The sequence below is a fragment of the Pygocentrus nattereri genome, chromosome 1 (genome assembly GCF_015220715.1).
Source record: "Pygocentrus nattereri isolate fPygNat1 chromosome 1, fPygNat1.pri, whole genome shotgun sequence".
NCBI lineage: Eukaryota > Metazoa > Chordata > Actinopteri > Characiformes > Serrasalmidae > Pygocentrus > Pygocentrus nattereri.
Genome location: NC_051211.1, coordinates 5,366,796 through 5,386,614, shown reverse-complemented (window position 1 = coordinate 5,386,614; position 19,819 = coordinate 5,366,796). Strand labels below are relative to the sequence as shown.

Below are 19,819 nucleotides of genomic sequence, written 5' to 3'. Positions count from 1 at the left end.
CATTTATTTCATGCAGTTTCTGAATGATTTGCCTTACAGTTTGGTCATAAATTCATATGGAAAAAAAGAAAATATGCCCTGGTAAATTAGAGGTTTAGTACATTTTCATTTCTTCATCATTTCTTCTTTATGCCACGCTTCATGATTCTGCTTTATACATCAGGGCAATCAAGGAAACATCTGATCAGTTATGACTTTAATTTGTCATTTCCCAGTTACTTTATTTGTCAAATGCATTTTCATGATATTTTTTATTTGCAAAAAAAAAAATCCCAACTCGAAGAAGCCTCAGATTTTTGAAGGAGCAAGTTGTAAGATGACGCAACCTGTTGAATTCATGCTCCAAAGCATAGGGGGCAAAATATCACCTGAAAGTTGTGCTATCTACCCCCCCATCATAAGAATTAAGGAAATGCACAGTCCCTCCTCCCTCTTCACTCCTTACCAGTCTAGAAGAAACGTTCTGTGTCGAATTTCATCCCTTTACTTACCAAGAAGTGTTCCCAGTGGTGGAAAGCAATGCCGGTGTTAACCCTCGTTTTGCTTCTGTGTATTGTTTTTTGCCGGGAGCAGGCGACGGTGGGGATAATGGTTGCTTGCCAACAGCTGCTGCCAATGTCGCGCTTGCCGCTCCTTTATTGGCTACTTGTCCTTAAATGATCTAATCAGAGCCATACATTCAACATGATTTGGTTGATATAGTGTAGTAAGTAACACCTCTGCTTTCTACCCAGGTTCAGTGCCCGCCTGGGTAAGCACCCTACACTATACCAGTAAGAGTCCTTGGGCAAGACTCCCAACACCGTCTTCACCTGCCTGTGTAAAACGATCACGTTGTTACGGTGACTCACGATTGCCTCTTTAGGTTCAAAATGGGTTTACGAGACAGGACGGGCCAGGCAGGCTGGTTAGCATGCCAAATTCAGTAGATATATCTGGAGCACACTGCATAGACATCTTTCACATGTCATCAATGCTATTTTTTCACATTCTTGATCATTTCAGTTCTTTTTGGAATGTTTTAAAGTTAAAATCATACAAATTGAGGAAATTTTGATCTCGATTTATCCGCTAAAATGTATGTTTAGTATTTAAATTTGCCCGAATTTACATAAAAATATAAATAATGAAGAGCTGTCTGCTGCGTCATTCTAAACACGTGTTATTTTATTCTTCTCTGGGTTAACTTGGCAAATACACTTGCCGTTCAGGCTAAATAAGTGACCACATTAACACGAAGAGAAAATATTACTACTCATTATGGCAATTTTGACACGTGACTCTCCTCACCTTTTCTCCTCTTTCCCTTTGTCTCATTCTCTCTCACTCTCTCAGGTAGGCCTGTTGGATCTGGAGCTCAACCGTCTGACCAAAGCCCTGTTTCTAGCCCTCGTGGTGCTGTCTATTGTCATGGTGGCGCTGCAGGGCTTCATCGGGCCCTGGTTCCGCAACCTGTTCCGCTTTATAGTTCTTTTCTCTTACATCATTCCCATCAGGTAGACTCTATTTACTACGATGCTGATATGTATATACTATAATACTGACCTCTGCTGATGCAGTTTTATCGAAAATATCACTGATAATGTGCTGATAATTAGCATTTTGGGTTTTGGCTGCAGCATCATCAGGACTTGAACGTTCAGGTCTCTGAGAATATGGGCAAAACCTCATATAGTGTGCCACTGTTTGGACTGCATGACAGAAAGACGGGCTGAACTGGTATATTTACATAGAAATTTATTTAGAAATATTGTAGTAACATAGTAGAAATGTATCAATCTGTACTGTTTGTTTGAGTTTAAGAAGTGTGACAGCCCAGAAGTCAGTTGACAGTCATATGTGTCACTAAATTCTTAGTCCCTTAGTATCAGTATTGGTCATAAAATGTTCATTATTATCATCACATTAATATATTATTATAATATTACAGTTCAGTAGGACCTAGGGGTTTAAAAATACAGTATATGCTCGTTTGGTTTGATACCTTTATTATCAGGGCGTCTGATCTGATGTTTAGTTTCGCCAGATCTTAGACCTGACGGTGGTTTTCTGACGCGGAGATCTGAGGATGTCCTACACTGTACCCAGTAGCCCCGGCTAGTGCTAATTAACATATATTTGCGTGATGGTCAGTTTGAAAATGAAAAATCAAAGTGACGAATGAAAAGTAGATCTCCAGCAGGTGGCGCTGATGTTTGTTTGCATTTGCCTTTACATTCTGACATTTAAAGCGTGACAATGGCGAAAATCGCTGATTTATCCATTTTGCCAGTAATGCAGCCAATTCTGTGAAATAGAAATAAGAACGTAAACATTGCATTTAGATTTTAGTTTTGACATGTATTCTGCATTTCATGAAGAAAAGCAAAAGCCAAAGTGAAGCTTGGATTTTCTTTTTTCTATCAGCTTTTCCATTTTAGATACGCCCATGAAATACTAGAATAACGACTAAAATGAAATGACAAATAGTTTTAAATTGTTTTATTTTTGTCGCAAATTACTAAATTACTCGTGTTTATGTGAGAAATGATATTGCCAAAGTAAGTATTTAATTTCATTTACAGTTTTGGCAGGATGTTTGCATAGATTTTTAGAAAAAGAGGTTTACATCAACGTTTTATTTTCATTTTAATTTATTTCTTGGCCGGATTTGCCTCCCATATCATTTCACCTTGAATGCTTCAATTCAGTGAAAGAAACTGAGCTTTATGAAACACATTTGCATCTTAAAACCTTCACCTGCACACTAGTTCCAGCTCTGAGAGTCTTACAGGTAGTGTGCTGTACATGCAGATTTGATTATGTGTCTGTTTAGCTTGAGGGTGAATCTGGACATGGGGAAGTCAGCATATGGCTGGATGATTATGAAGGATGAGAATATTCCTGGCACGGTGGTGAGGACCAGCACGATCCCTGAGGAACTTGGCCGTCTGGTCTACCTGCTCACCGACAAGACAGGTAAGAGAGCCCACGAGGCTGGTCTGAGTGAATAAGCTGTAACCACTTTTTCAGGGAACGTTCCGGTGAACAGCTCAGCGATCATACAAGCAGCATATCCAGAAGAGGTTCTGACTTCTTGGTTAGAACCTTGAATGTGCTTCTTTGAAAAAGTTCCACAGTTTATTTACAGAGTATTACTCCATATGTGATGATGGTGATCCACGAGAAAGTAGCCGAAACCAAAATTGAGGACACACTAGATCGAAAACTGTGCCATGAAATTACATCAAACATGCTCGACAGTAGAGAACGGTTGGTCATCCAAGGCAGTGAATTCCGTTATTTTTAGTTATATTTTACACTTTGGCCATTGTTTGTGAATTATTGTTCTGTTCATATGTGTAATAATAATAATAATAATAGAGGGACAATAATTTAAATAGTTTGAACTGCTTTATACTAGATGTTTCATATTCATTATCACAGTCACCGCAAGTACTTAAATCTCGTGTACATATTACAAATTTCTCCTTATCTTTGTTTTAAATTATTAGTGTTTATTCTTTTACACAAATGGTTGCAACTGTAACAACTATAATTTCCCTCTGGGATCAATAAAGGATTCTGATTCTGATTGTGATTTGATCTGATTGTACAGATGGCGTCAGCCTGCTCGCAGGGACTTTCTGCTTCTTTTGTTTTGCTGTTTGCTGTGTTTTGATCGGGGTGTCACAATAATCGCCTTGTCTAATGTCCCTCAAGAAACCATAAAATAGTCTCACGTTGCTGATATTTTCGCTGTTACTGCTTAAACTGTTTGAACACATCTGTACTGACCAGCACAGGTGAACGAAAAAAAATCAATCACAAATTCTCATTTCCTTTGTCTTTAAATTATCTTTAAATACCTTTTTGTACCCTTGGTAGGGGTATTTAATTTGGCTCAGTTTTGGCCACAAATTTTGTTCATTTTGCATTTTTGGCTGAAAAAAACCCAAAGTGCAGTTTTTGGCCCAAAACTTTCAGGCGACAGAATTTGGGTGCATGCCTGTTGTATTTTGATCAGGATGTCGTGTTTTCAAGAGGTACCAAACCTGTAGTGGAGATGTTCTGGCATGAACAGTGCTGATGAACCCCTCGTCTAATAGTTTCATATGGCTGATATTTTCACTCTTGAACTGCTGCTGCTCGAAGTGCTGCTCAAAATACCAAAACACTGGCCAGCACAGGTGATCAAGGAGGATAAAACGTGTTTTCATTCACAATTTCTCGTTTCCTTTATCTTGAAAAGTCATTTTATTTTGATTTTGACATTTTCTAGGCCTATTTAATCTTGGCAAAAGTCTTGGCCAATGTTTTTGTTCATTTTACGTTTTTGGCCCAAAACTTTAAGTGAACGGAATTTGGGCGCATCCCTACCTAACCATGTATAGTTACAGAGGGTGATCATATTCCCTCTTAAATCTTGGTTTTGCTGTGTTTCTCCGTCATGCTTTTAGGGAGATGAATGTAAAAATTCTACACTTGTCTGCTGTAAAAAGTGCTTTATATGTGTTGGTATTGAACGTGGGGAGAGGAAAACCCACTGCCCTGTGTTGGTTTTTGCTGTTGTGCTTGTGTTTTTTGCTATTGTTATTGAGGCTTTTCTTTTTCCAGGCACCCTCACCCAGAACGAGATGGTGTTTAAGCGGCTTCATCTTGGCACTGTGTCATACGGGATGGACACCATGGATGAGATTCAGAGCCATATCATACAGTCATACGCTCAGGTAAGACAGAACAGGCAGCTGTGGAAATACACTTACTAAAGATTGAAGTCAGTAGGCTTGAGGTAGAAACAGAAGTCTAAATAAAGAGCTGTAAAGAAAGATGTTTTATATTTAAGTGCTATAACCTAATACCTGTCCTAGCTACAGTTGTATGCTTAAGTTTTGGCACCCCTGGTAAGATGACGTGTTTTGTTGATTTCCTCATCCTCTACAGAGAACACACGTCTGCACATTGTAATATTGTTTATTTGCTAAATTTAACAGTGGACAAAAAAGCTGTTTTATTTTTTAGTATCTTACACCTAATAGACAAACAGAAATACAAATTGTTCATTAAATGTGCAGCAAATGTGTAATTTGGTGTTCTGAGTTCTGCATATGACTGCACCTCTGTATCCACAGAGAAAGTGTTGGCTACAGTGGGACTCCAAACAAGTATGTTCTGGGCTGCATCTGGAGCACGGACATATTAGTCTTTATGAATAAAACTGTACATGTTGACTAAAAAATGTACATACGTTATCATTATAAAAGTCATACCAGTGTTATAATTCACTTTGAAAACAGTAGTTTAAAATAAACAAGTGCTGGGGCAACATGTTTTTAATGCTTTGAAAATTGGAACAACAGTTACAAGTGCGAATATAACTGCAAGCGGCAGTTTGCGGAGTCAAGCTTGCTTTGCAACGTCGCCCAACGTTGGTAATCTGATTGGCCGATGCCAGCCGTGTTTTTGCGATTATATGACATCAGTCTCCTAGATCCTGATCCAGGACAGCACATTGTAGCAACAAGCCAATTTTCATGTCAATCAGACAACTTTTGTTTGCGTAACACTTTTTTTACTTGTTATATCGCCACCTAGCGTTGCTGTTGCACCAAACTCTTTGATTGTTTATGACTCCCACAGCGCACACGCCTATGACAACCGTTCAATGCCTTTCTGAGTTAGAGCCGTATGTGCATGATGTTTGAAATTTGAGCTCCACTCACATTTTCGGGTGGGGCCTGGACGATAGGCAGTGATGAAATTCCAACATTTTTTGATAATTATTAATGTTCAGCTTGTTAGGCGTCTAACTCGAAAACTCAGGGATTAGTTTGCGCTCAAATTTGTATAAATTTGCATAAAGTGCAAATTACCTTAAAATCTATAGTGCTTTTTTTAATATGGGCAAATAAGCTGTTGCCTGAAGTATCATCAGGAGAAAAAGGAGTTTTTTCTCTGACATATGGTTCAGAATCGCCGGCCCTAAATGTACCAGACTTTGCTATAGCATCACCATCAGGCCGATTGGGCTGAGCTCGAGTGCCTGAGTATCGGGAGGGACTGCTACCTGTTGACCAAGTTTCATGTCTGTACGACTTACGGTTCGGTCTGCACGATTCGTTTTAAGGCAGAAAAAGAAGAATTAACAATAAACAATTACAGCACTTAGTGCTTGGACCCCTAATAATGTAGTATAGTGGATTAGCACTACCATGCCCAGATTTGATCTCACACTTTCCTTGCTGCTCTGCTCTAGCGCTGTCGTTAAGTGGTGCCATTAAATTCGCTCTGCCCTCATTTACCCACAGTACATCTGTTTTTTGGTTATTGCTGTTAATCAGCAGTCTTTGCGTGCATGTGTAAGTATGTCTCTGTGTGTTCCCCTCCAGCAGCTTGGTGGCTCAATAGCTAAGCCATAGACCTTATTGATTTTTATGCCACAACGCATAATCTTTTATTACTGAAATGACGACCTGACTGGCAGGTTAACGGGAACTGTAACAGCCACAGAAATCATTTCCTCATTATATTTCCCTCCTGGGGGCATTTCAAAGAGCGGGTAATGAAAACCGGGTGAAATTGAATTAGACAGGCATCAATAAACATAATGTCGTTTATTGATAAGCATGCTTTTGTCTGGTCAGTGCTGTAATTACTGTGATTGTATATGAAGTGCTGGGGTCTAAAAGAAGGCAGGGTCAGGGCTCGTTTCATGCCCAGTGTAAGCGTGGAAGGATGTCCATTCCTGCATTCACCGGTTCTGTTAATTGGACTTTTTTTTCAGGCAGGTTCGTTTTTGTGTCCCTTCTTTTATGACTGGTAGTGTAACGTTTAAAAGCAGTGAAGTCTCAGCCTCAGACGTACAGACCATCTGATATATCTACGTTAAGATCTGACACAGTCTTGTCAGTTATACTCACATTGACCTCATTGCCACCTCCACACATCAGTTTACGGTTTTTTATCCCTCTGATGGGAAATTAACTGTTGCTCATCAAGCTAGATGCTGCTCTGCACATCGTGACAATAAGCCTTTCAAAGTAGGATATAGTTGCTGGATTGATGAAAGTTTGTGGAATTCATGGCATGCGTTTTAGATTGTGCTCAGCGTTTCCCACTGACCACAGAGCCGTTCTGCCGAGTTTAAGCGAAGAGTGGATTGAGTTGAGTGTTTTTTCATCCGACCAGGATCCTCTCTGTATGGAGTTTGCATGTTCACCCTGTGTCTGCTCCGGTTTCCTCCGGGTGCTCCAGTTTCCTCCCACAGTCCAAAGACATGCAGTCAGGCCAACTGGACATGCTAAATTGCCCCTAGGTGTGAGTGTGTGAGTGAATGTATGTGTCTGTCTGTCTGCCCTGTGATGGACTGGTGACCTGTCCAGGTTGTATTCTGACTTCCGCCCAGTGACTGCTGGGATAGGCTCCAGCACCCCCCACGACCCAGAAGGATACGTAAGTGTGTGTGTGTGTGTGTGTGTGTGTGTGTGTGTGTGTGTGTGTGTGTGTGTGTGTGTGTTACATTGCTATGCTTGTGAGGACCCCATGTCCTCGCTCTGATAGGAATACATGACATTTTTGTGTAGTTTTCACCACTTTTTTTTTTTTTTTTGAAAACTTAAAGAGCAGAACCTTTTGGATACTGAGGTTAGGGTTTAGGTTTAGGTGTAGGTGTAATATTATTTAGCTACAGTAGCACAAAATAAATAGAAATCTATGGACGTTCTCTTATGTATAGCAAGACAAACGTGTGTGTGTGTGTTCATCAGTTTAGGCAAGTTCATACAAAAGATAGAAGAGAATGCAGCTGTTGAGACACATGGGCAGAGATGAGACACGTGTGTTTATCTGAGCTTGAGCTGTTTCTGCTGTCAACTGGAAGCTACAAGGCATCGATAAGCTAAGAAGAAAGTGGTTAATCCAGCAATTTGGCCACTTTAGACTTTAAATTTGCATACAGTGAACAAAAAGACAGTAAAATTGCTGAACACAGCTGCTTATGTGGCAATTAATTGTGAACTAAAATGTCCTAATCGTGAGAGGAAAGCATGCAGGTCTAGTTTTGCTATAGCACAGTTTTAATGATTGACCACCTCTAGTCGTCATTTTGCATGTCAGATGTCTAGTGGCCTCTTCCTGTCAAAATAGCCAGTTCCTAGTCACGTTGATCGACGAAATCTAATAGAGCGTAGGTTTGTGATAAGAGTTATAAGCTGACCAGAAGAATTTTGTGCTGCTGGCAGCAGGAAAAGGAGTAAAAGTGAGTTGCTTTTATTCCATTCAGCCTCACGCCTGTGTGTATGTGTGCGGTGGGGGGGTGAAGCCTGTCATCTCTCCTCCTCCATGAAGCTCTCTCAGGAAAGAGAGGCTAATCGGGAGAAATCACCCGCTCCAGTGGAGCAGAGCCACCCCAAAGCTCTCACTCATACACCCACCCACACAGGTACACACGCAGCACATGTGGCAGCTGGAAGTGTTGCAGCCGTCACGGACAGTTATGACAGGCGAAAGATGAATGATGCTTGTTCTTTGCATCTCCTTTAGTGAAAGGGTTAACTGCTAGTAGGTGACATGCTGTCATCTTTTCTAGGAATACACAGTAATATCTGGTGAATAGACAGATCTGTTTGGTTTTAAAGGTGTACAGAAGAAACTGGGCTGTAATTAAAGGAATACTTCCTTGAAAAATCAAGTTTTCCCCTTAAGCAAACTCTATTCAGTCAGACAGGACATGTTCGGTTTCTGTTTACTTTTTTAATGTTGCAAAGTGGAAGTGATTGGGAACGACAGCAACTCAGCCACAAAGTGGTCGGCCACGTAAAATGACAGAGTGGTCAGCGGATGCTGAGGGGCATAGTGCGCAGAGGTCACCAACTTTCTGCAGAGTCAATCACTACAGACCTCCAAACTTCATGTGGCCTTCAGATCAGCTCAAGAACAGCGTAGAGAGCTTCATGGAATGGGTTTCCATGGCCGAGCAGCTGCATCCAAGCCTTACATCACCAAGTGCAATGCAAAGCGTGGAATGCAGTGGTGTAAAGTGCCGCCACTGGACTCTAGAGCAGTGGAGACGTGTTCTCTGGAGTGACCAATCACGCTTCTCCGTCTGGAAATCCGATGGACGAGTCTGGGTTTGGTGGTTTCCAGGAGACGGTACTTGTCTGACTGCATTGTGCCAAGTGTAAAGTTTGGTGGAGGGGGGATCATGGTGTGGGGTTGTTTTTCAGGAGTTGGGCTCGGCCCCTTAGTTCCAGTGAAAGGAGCTCTTAAAGCTTCAGCACCAAGAGATTTTGGACAATTTCATGCTCCCAACTTTGTGGGAACAGTTTGGGGACGGCCCCTTCCTGTTCCAACATGACTGCACACCAGTGCACAAAGCAGGTCCATAAAGACATGGATGAGCCAGTTTGGTGTGGAAGAACTTGACTGGCCTGCACAGAGTCCTGACCTCAACCCCATAGAACACCTTTGGGATGAATTAGAGTGGAGACTGTGAGCCAGGCCTTCTCGTCCAACATCAGCGTCTGACCTCACAAATGTGCTTCTGGAAGAACGGACAAAAATTCCCATAAACACTCCTAACCCTTGTGGAAAGCCTTCCCAGAAGAGTTGAATCCTGTGGATTAGGAATGGGATGTCACTCAATTTCATATGCATATGAAGCCAGACTACATTTGGCAATATAGTGTAACTAACAGGTGATTAAAGCTTAAACCCCAGATGTGATTTACACATGCCTGAATCATCACACACTTGCCTCAGACCCTGTATTGTTACTAAAGAGGCCAAATTTTCTATTTTTTTTTCATCTACTTACAACATTTATACAAAAACAGTCTTAATTCATTTTGACTTATTATTTTCCAACCTATTTTCGTCCCTCTGAATTAAACTTTTTTTTTGTTACTGTGCCTGTAAGACCATTATATCTAAATCAGCTCTGCTCTGTTTGTGCGTTTTCAAAAAGCAGTTCTGGTTGAAATACTAATAACTTTAACACGAGTGACAGGAGCTAAACTGCTGTAGGTGAAAAGGGCAGATGCATGTAAATGTTGTGCTCACGCATGTCGTAATCTGACTGTGTATACTCGTATCATGGCGTGTTAAATATGTTTTATTTATCGTATTTATTGTATTGTTTCTAGTTTAATGTTTTGCATTTTGTCTGTACTGTCTATTTAGTTCCATATTGTGCCATGTTGGTCCTGGAGGAACGTAATTTCGCTCCACTGTGTACTTGTACACAGATGGCATGACAATAAATGCCTCTTGACTTAACTTGAAATATGCTGGTTTTTGTGACATCATAAAAACAGTCAATTCCAAACAAGCTTTTTTTTCGGCTTAATTTCTGTAAATGGACTGATTTTTCTGATGAAACTTGAACAAACAAAGAGAATTCAATTTGTTCATGATGTGATTTAAGTAGTTTCAAATAGGCTTGATTGTGTTTTCTGACACTTTTGAAGGCTGCAGTTACTGTTTATAGCTATGCAGCCTACCTTTGTCCATTTCCATAGATAGGCTTACGACTGAAATCATCCGCTATAGGCACTCATTTAGCCAGAGGTCTTCAAATCCAGACCTTGAATCCAGTGTCTGGTCTTGGATTGTGTCATCACCGGTAGGTGTGACACGATGTTTATAATCAGTTACATTAACAGTTCAAGTACCAGGGATTGTAAAATAAAGGACTGGAAAGTAGATTTAATGGAGAATTCCACTGATTTAAAAAAAAAAAAAATTCTCTGATGTTTTTAAGAATTAAGAAACAGAAGAAAAACTTGTTGATACAGAATGTAAGATGAATATATATATATATATATATATAAAGTATGTAATGTAAATTGAAGGTAAAACTCTTTTAATATTCCTTCTATAACTTAAAAGGGGAATTTCACCAGTTTTTCAAAATTCCTGCACCGTTCAGCGGTCAAGATGTAAACAAAGTCACTGAGCGGTTTGATGTAAAATGATTCATTATAGAGAATCTTACATGGGGGTGGTGGGAACCAGGGGTCGCCATGTCTACAACACAGATATAGACATTTCATTTACTATCCGAAACCACCTGTGAATCTATACGTCCTCTGAGTTTTTATGTGTAATGTTGACTATAAAATAGCAGCAAATACATTTCAGTTGGAAAATGTTTTGCCTGAAAAGCGAGATCTGCCGTATCTCTCCACCACGGCTGTTTTTTAAAAATATGTTGCAGACTGAATTGGTTCCATTGTCAAACTTTGCCTCAGGCAGTGTGTTCATAACCATTTCATGCTGTAACTTTGTGTGAAGGACCTTTTAGAAGTATTAAAGTCTTCAGATATTCGGTTTCTTTTTTTCTCTATGATTCTGAACCGGTAAGTTTCTCTAAAGTGGAGCATTTTAGATACTCTGAATGACTTTGTTCACATCTTAACCTTTTAATTATGATTTTAAAAATTGGTTAAATTCCCCTTTAAGGTCTGGATTTGAAGATCTCTGGACCTGCCAAACATCACATTTACACAGGATTTGTTTGACCCCACATGTAACCAGTCAGCCAAAATATGTTTTGTGTCCAGTTTGCTTCTGTACTTCAGCACTGGAGCTCGTGTGAGGTCACTGAAGCATGTAGTTTACACAGTACTAATTGATGGGGCCCAAACTTCCATTAGCAAAAAGTAAAGAAGCAAAATGTTTGGACACCAGACATGCTTCGGGTGATTGAGTACGTTTGGGGTAAGGCTGAAATTGTGTGGCCACACTAGTCCTATGAGATTGAGGTAGTTGGCCCGGTAAGGTCAAAGCTCCATCACAACCAAGTGACGTCATCATTTATGTTTCTTGTCGTGTGTCTGTTCGTCCAGGTGAGCTCGGCTCCGTCTAACGGCAGCAGCGCCAGCTCCACTCCGTCCCGCAAGGCGCCACCATCCGCACCCAAGGTGCGCAAAAGCGTGAGCAGCCGAATCCATGAGGCCGTGAAGGCCATTGCCCTATGCCACAACGTCACTCCAGTCTACGAGTCCCGTGCCAACGGTGCCAGCACAGAGCCCGAGAGCACTGAGGCTGACCAGGACTTCAGCGACGACAACCGAACTTACCAGGCCTCCAGCCCTGATGAGGTTAGTGCACTGGCCAAAGCCCAGAGCTCATGTAGTTCCTCTTAGGGTCTAATTTATTCCACACATGAATGCATTTTCAATTTCATTCAGACCAGCTTTGCTATGTTACATATCGCTGTTGTCAGAAGAAAACCTCTTATCTCCATTTTTGTCATTTTTCAGTTTTTGACATCATTTGAAAGTGCCTCTTATCCTTCACGTTGTGTGTAAATTTCATGATGAATGGACCAAAAGACACGGCCCAAAATGACTTGGAAAGACGTCTGGTTCCATTGACTTACATTAAAAGTAAAATGTGTTTTTTCCTTCTCCTGTAAAGTCACCATTTTGGAGACACAAGGTTTTCTTCAGACAACAGCGATATATGCCATAAAATAACAAATCAAAAAATATATATATTTTAAAAGTGGCCTGTGAAAAAGGCACATTTTATATTTTATGTTTATTTTTTCAGACATTTTACACTCAGACAAACTGAAACTGTGCACTAAAATCGGCGGAAAAAGCCTTTATGTCAGTTTTTTGTTCCCTGTAGAGAACTTAAAAAATGAAATCATCAAAATATGTGTTTTCGCTTTGGTCATTAAAACTTTTGCATATGACTGTATGTCACATTGAAGCTTAATCAAAAAGCTGATTCAGTCCAGGGCCCAGTCCAGTTTTACCCCTCGCTCATACCACTTGGCTCTGCCCCTCCAGGGTGTCCCGATCTTTGTTGAGATAGAGGGGTAGGGTGAAGTCTTAGGGCTACATGACCTCCAAATGGAGGGTTTTCAGAGGCGCTCCAAACAGAGTGCTATGAGTAAAACAAAGAAAAACTGGAAAGACGGCTACACAAGAGACTGTTTTTAATGACAAGCAGGTTTTTAATAAAAATCGCTAGTATAATCTGATGTCTCGGTAGCTAGCTAGCTGAATTTAAGGGTCCACCTTAAGTGGAGCTGCCGCACCATTTAAGGTGGAACAGCAAGAAGCTGGTGAATATCTGACTTCAGCTTCATATCACTGAAGATTTAGTGGTGGACGATAAATAATTACCCCCCTTTGAAAGCAGATGATTATCTAAATGTAACTGAAGCCCAGCAGTGAGGAGCTGAACTCCCCCCTCCTCTGCTGTCACTGCAGACGGGCGGGGTCGCCTACAGAGCAGCGCCAGTAGCCGTTAATGAAGTGATGCTGTTTTTTATTTGAGGGTCTCATTTCATACGGAAAGACTTCAACCACTTACTCCTTGTAACTCGGCTCCAAATGGCAAAGTGACACTCAAAAGCCAGGGGTTAAGGGTAAAAATAGGAAATGGCGTTGGGCCTAGGAACCCAGGTATGAATGAGGCTTTGAAATGTTGTGCTTTCTTTGTTTTCTGAATGTTAGGCTTGGAGAGCTGCCAGAATAGATTACCGCATGATCTTAAATAATAAGCTACACTAATGCACTGGCCTCCTGCCTCCTCAATCCTCTAAATGTGTAATCCTATATAGCTGACTGTTTGGCGTTTATGACCACACTAGTCTTGAATTTACTGCCCCATTGAATGATAATATAGACATTGTGTTATTAGAGAAATCTGAGAGGAGACTCAATAAATATCAGGGCAGGAATAGGTCACACATGAGGAAGTTTTCGGTTGAGATATTTAGTGGGTATTTATGGTTTAGTGTTACTGTATGAGGCCAGTGAAGGAATGTAAGCCAATCAGTTCAGTGCTTCAGTCATTAAATAGCAGAGATACAGATCATATTTCACACAATCACAGCAGTATTTAAAATGATAAAGGATATTTTAGCTGATGTTTTTAGTGACTTGCCGTTTCTAATTGAGAGGTGTGAAGTGAAGGCTCTTACGGTCGAACGCAACTCCAGTAACTGATGTAACCGGAATATGACAGCTCTTAGAAGATCCAGTCATTGGAATTACTGTGGCTGACTGTTTGGCATTTTGTCATTCCGTGAATGTCCCCCCCTTTGTTTTTAGGGCCGCCTCAGAGTTCGTCTTCATCCTCAGGCATTTCTGTGCACGTAAATATCTTAAGGGTTGCAAAAGTTAAAAAAAAAATAAACCTCTGTTGAGGTAGAATTGCCTGTCGTGTCTTCTTACTTGATATGTCTATTTATTTATTTCCTTTAATGCTCGTGCCTTATCTCCTCCGTTGTCTCCCTCGCAGGGTGATCAATATTTAATTTTCTCAGGGAGACTAGAGCTCAGTGTTTAGTTTGAGTCCTCTGTGTGTGTCTGCCTTTCATCGTCAGCCTTGTCAGTATTCAAGTCGTCAAAGAGCCCAAGGCCTCCTCAGCTACACAGTGACGGACACTCAGCCTGAGCGTTCCAGGCGAAAGTTCGATATCCGGATACTGTGGCATGCCGATTTTTTTTTTCCGCTTACATTTTGAGATGGTTTAAAATTCCACAGTGTCCTAATCTGCACACATTCCTTTTTCCCTTCTTCACGTTGTGTACAGTACTGTGCAAAAGTCAGAGACCACCCTTCACCGTATTAGTAGAGGCCTCGACAGCTAAACACAATATAGACTTCCGAGTTTCAAAGAAGTGCGCAGGGATGTTTTTCCCAACACCTCCAAAGTCCAGTCTGAGTTCAATTTTCTGCTTCACTGTTAAAAAAAGATGGGCCTTCACCGGTTCTTTAGTAAAGAAAACGGTTCTGCAAAGAACCATGAGCGCTCAAAAAACCCTTTGCGTGATTGAGGGATTTTTTTCATGATTCGGATCGATGGAGAATGTGCTGTACGTGGTTCCACTCAGAACCTTTTTGAAAAGGGTTCTGTACAACACCAAAAGGGGTTCTTCTACGTTTACAAGCTTAACATCATAACAACAGAAGAACCCTAGGTGAGAACACATTTTAAAAAGATGGTTCTTTAAGAGTTCTTGATAAAGAAAATGGTTCTATGGACCATGAACACACAAAGAACCCTTAGAAAGTGTCCTTAAGAATGTGCCATAGATGATTCCATATTTTTGAAAGGGGTTCTATACAGCACTAAAAAGCGTTGACATAATAACAACAGGAGAATCGTTTAGGGTGCTACGTAGAACCCTTTTCAAAAAGGTTCTATATAGAACCATCTACAACACATTCTTAAGGACCCTTTCTATGTAAAGGGTTCTTTGTGTGTTCATGGTCCTTTGCAGAACCATTTTCTTTATCAAGAACTCTTGAAGAACCATCTTTTTAAAGTGTGTTCTCACCTAAGGTTCTTCTGTTGTTATGATGTTAAGCTTGTAAACATAGAAGAACCCTTTTTGGTGCTGCATAGAACCCTTTTCAAAAGGTTCTGTGTAGAGAAATCTACAGCACATTGCCCGACAGTCTGAAGAACACCTTCGCAATGCAAACAACCCTTTAAGCATGCAAAGGGTTCTTTGACTCTTCATGGTCCTTTGCAGAACCTTTTTCTTTACCGAAGAACTCTTGAAGAACCATCTTTTTTAAGTGTTTTTTCACCTTCTAAGCACATTCAGTGATGTTGTGGTCTGGACTCTGGGGTGTGTCCAGTGATCTCAGAAGGCCAGTAGCTACACATCCTTTCAGACCCATAGCGCTGAGTTGTCTTCTCACAGTGGAAGGATGGACCTCGTTTCCTCTGCAGCGTTTAATCTTTTTTGTTTGGGACATAAACAGTGAGTCAGTTCAGGAAAGTACAGTTTATTGCAGCCTAATGGGTGTTTGATTTTAGAACATATGCAATATTTAATATGTTCTGAGTTTTACTGTTGAACAGGTGAAGCCAACATCTGGGTTTATCAGCACCACACAGAATGAGAACAGCGCAGTTTATCCAGAATAAAAAAACATGAGGTGCTTTTCAGAAGCCAATAATTTAAACTTCATTTTAGTGATCTGATTATGTTGTTATGGCTTATTATTTAATATTTTTTTATTTATCCATCATCTAATGATGGCTTTTACTGTCACTGCACGGTAACCAGCATAGTCTTGTTAAGTTTTTTCTGCGCTTGTGTGGGGATGGTCCGGTTCGGGTCACTTTCGGGTGGAGTTTCAAACTCAAAACATAATATTGTGGTTCGTGCTCAGTTCGGGTTCAGACTCTGTGTGTCGATTCTATTTAATATTAAATATCATGTGTGTGTGTATGTGATGGATGACGTGTATGTGTGAATGGTAGGTTTGATCTCTATTTTTGCTGATGAAGGAAAGGCACACAGTCACTCACAGAGTCTGATTGTTGTGTGTTGTGCAGGTGGCCTTGGTGCGCTGGACAGAGAGTGTGGGACTGACTCTGGTGAACAGAGACCTGACCTCTCTGCAACTGAAAACCCCAGCAGGCCAGATACTGACCTTCTACATCCTCCAGATCTTCCCCTTCACCTCTGAGAGCAAGCGCATGGGCATCATCGTCAGGGTGGGTCTGAAACTGGACATTGCCTGTATGTGTGGGCATGTGCTTTTTGCCGGGCCGCCCAGCAGGTCAGCCTACAAGAGTCCAACGTCTGTTACCGACGCGCTGACTGACAGAGCACCATTGTGACACACTGGGCGCACTGTCCACTACTGCTCCTTTGCCAGCACTGGATCAGAGAGCTTCTAGTGACCCTAACTAGCTCTGAATAATATTGTAGTTATTGTAATGTAAAACAAATATTATAGACGTTTGAAAGACAGATGCAGCTAGAGGCGATCCAGTTGCCTAATTATTATAGTAATATCTGTGCTAATGAGCACACTTGTGGCATATTTGGTAAACTGTGGGGTTGGATTGTTTTGCATTTTTTGACCATGATGCATGGTTGGTAATTAAAAAAAATTCCAATAGCAAACATCTGATCTTCAAGAGGGCAAAGTCCTATTACACTGGGACTGTACAGTAAAACGAGGGAAAAAATTAGGCTGTAGTGTATTAATAATAGATGTGTGTGATCAGAATGGCCAAAAGTAGGGATCGGCAGATTTTTGTGATAATCGGCCAACTTCTTATTTTGTTTTTTTGCCGATCTGTGTGGCACTTTTATATAAAAATACATAATGGTAGGCAGGTAGATGCACTCACTCTGAATTTGAATGCTTTGGCTTTAAGGATTCAGTGATGGGGATGTAAACAAAGTCATTCAGAGTGGCTTGATATGAAACTGTTAATTGTAGACTTAGATTTCTTTACAGTGGTGGTGATGGGAACCAGGGGTACAGCGCAAATATGGCCATTTTATTTACTAAATAAAACTACCTGTGAACATAATGTTGTTGAAATATAATGTTGATAATTGTAAAATAGTGGTAAAAAGTAAAAATATATATTTTCTTTGTGACTGTTTTGCCCTGCCTGTACTTTTTCACTTGCATCAGGCAGCGCATTCATAACCATTCCGTGTAAAAACTTTCTGTACGGGAGCTTTAAGGGGTATTAAACACTTTAGATGTCTGGTTACTATCACCACCACTGTGAAGAATTCTAACCTCCTCCTTTCATATCAAACCACTCAGAGTGACTCTGTTTACATCTTAATGATCAGATCACACAGAAATGTAGAAAATCATTGGGATTTCCCTCTAAATTCTGTTCCTCTGCTTTATTTTGAGTGTAATTTTTTTTTGCCTTGATTCACATTTCAGGAAGAGGCCACTGGTGAGATCACTTTCTACATGAAAGGAGCAGATGTTGCCATGGCCAGCATTGTGCAATATAACGACTGGCTTGAAGAGGAGGTAAACATACATTTTCACGTTGACCATAAATCTGCATCCGTTTGGAGCGATGGTGTGTATCAGAGCCAAAACCATGCAAGTTAATGCAAACAAAACCTGCTTCTTTCACACTGTCCATGTCAATTAAAGCCTGTTGTGCATCATCGTCAAGGACAGTGCAGACAAAGCAGCATCAAAAACAGCTAGCCTTGCTGTCACATTTCCCATTCTGATGTTCATAATGCTATTGGCAATATGCAGTCAATGAGCACCGGAGGTGACGCTTATTAATTAATGAGCGCCCTAAATAAAGACGCGTTCCTGCGAGGCAGTACGGTGCTGCATGTCATAATCCGGACCATGGTGATAATGATGTGGGGGTGGGAGGGTTGTGCCTGCGCTTGTCAATAAGCAATCAGAGCATCAGCGTCAGCCTATCGGGTTTTCATATCTAAAATAAACTGCCGCCCCACTTCTTTTGAGTTGGGTTGTTCCAAAATCCCCTCAAGGCTGTGTTTTTCAGCATTGATTCTCACTGTGTGGGGCCAGAGAAGTATATGTGCGTGGTGACATTGAGATTTGCATGACTTAAGGTCACTTTTGGGTGGCGAAAAAAAAATAATTAATGCCTTGTCCAGTAATACCATGTCCTAACAGCAAGCAACCGCTCTAATATAGTATCACATCATGTCGCAGAGCCTTAAGCATGTCTGTACTGGAAACAGCAAGTGCACAGGTTGTTTAATAGTGTGTGTAGAGCGTTGTTTTTGCCCATGTGTAACATCAGTAGTATAAATAACATAGATAAAATACTTTTATCCTGCCCTGGTGTTACATCTGCTCACATTTATCTGTTAAGCTGACTAGCTGAGTGTCCTTATCAGTCAGCAGGAGCATCGCCTGGCCTGCGCCTCTGGAGTTTCAGCCCCGAGTATCTTTTAACAGCCCCAAACCTTGTAAATAGCTATTCATGATCATTTGTAAATAAACTGGCATCACACATTTCACCTCAGCCGGTTTGCTTATCACTCTGGTCATCTATGTGTTTCCTTCAGAGGCACCGTCGCCCATTCCTCAAACTCTTCAGCTATTCCCACACAGCTGTACACTATAACAGAGGTCACTAATAGGGGGAAGTCTGCGGTCCAAGTCTGGACCCAGACGCTGTCCTATGCGGACAGGGACCTACCGATAAACCGATAGACAGGGTGGTCCTGTTTTAATTGGAGTATCATGTCATTACGGTACCGGTTTAGTGGCCCGGGTAACTCACAGTTTGACGCATGCGATTGGTTTGTGAGTTTCCTGGCCACTAAACCAGTACAGTAATGATCAGATTTTGATTTGACATTCAGTTGTTGACTGTGTAAGATGTTGATATACCTACTAGGCTACTTCAGTAAACATCATTGTAATGCAAGGTAGACATTATGATGTTCTGGACCTTTGCTTGAGGAAATATTCTTTAACCGGACCGTATTGAATTTTAATTAAAGACACCTGCATTACAGCATTACTAGAGAGAGGGAGAGGGAGAGGGAGAGAGGGAGAGAGAGAGAGAGAGAGAGAGAGAGAGAGAGAGATATGGATGCGCGAGTGTCTGAAATTACTGTAAAAAAAAAGTAAACTCCAGTACAATTACATTACAGTACCAACACAACCCGACCTTAATGTTGTATATGAAAAAACTGTTGTCCTGTTTTTTCGTCGGGCTTCTTTCAAGGAGCAGACCCCTGAAATTTTTATCAGACCACTCATGAAATAACTGACAGAATGAAAATTTTGTTTTAATGTTTGCTTTTATATTCATAACATAAATTGAGTCCCAGCACCCCTAAAAAAAACGAGTAAAAAGTCAACCAACTCATTACAGTCATTAGCAGCTGTTCTCATTTTTGCTGCACTGAATCACAGATCACTCTTTATGTTGTTATTGTTCGGTGGCCAATTTTTGAACAGTTGACCTCAGCAGTGAGTTTATCACAATATACATTAGAATAAAGTCGTATTCATAATTCAAATAAACAGAAAAAACAATAAAAAGGAACAAGAATTTCTTGGGTCCATATTTTTCCTGGACACC

The 19,819-nt window shown here is 40.8% G+C and overlaps 1 protein-coding gene across 2 annotated transcripts in view; it reads left to right on the top strand.

The window, feature by feature from the left end:
• Positions 1 to 19,819, top strand: part of atp9b (ATPase phospholipid transporting 9B) — an 87,471-nt gene that overhangs the window by 47,483 nt on the left and 20,169 nt on the right. For both annotated transcript variants that reach the window (XM_037539321.1, XM_037539328.1), the window contains exons 12-17: positions 1,336 to 1,496; positions 2,816 to 2,958; positions 4,597 to 4,709; positions 11,826 to 12,080; positions 16,298 to 16,459; positions 17,665 to 17,757. In XM_037539321.1, coding sequence (XP_037395218.1) covers positions 1,336 to 1,496; positions 2,816 to 2,958; positions 4,597 to 4,709; positions 11,826 to 12,080; positions 16,298 to 16,459; positions 17,665 to 17,757 — 927 coding nt within the window. The remainder of the gene's footprint in view (positions 1 to 1,335; positions 1,497 to 2,815; positions 2,959 to 4,596; positions 4,710 to 11,825; positions 12,081 to 16,297; positions 16,460 to 17,664; positions 17,758 to 19,819) is intronic.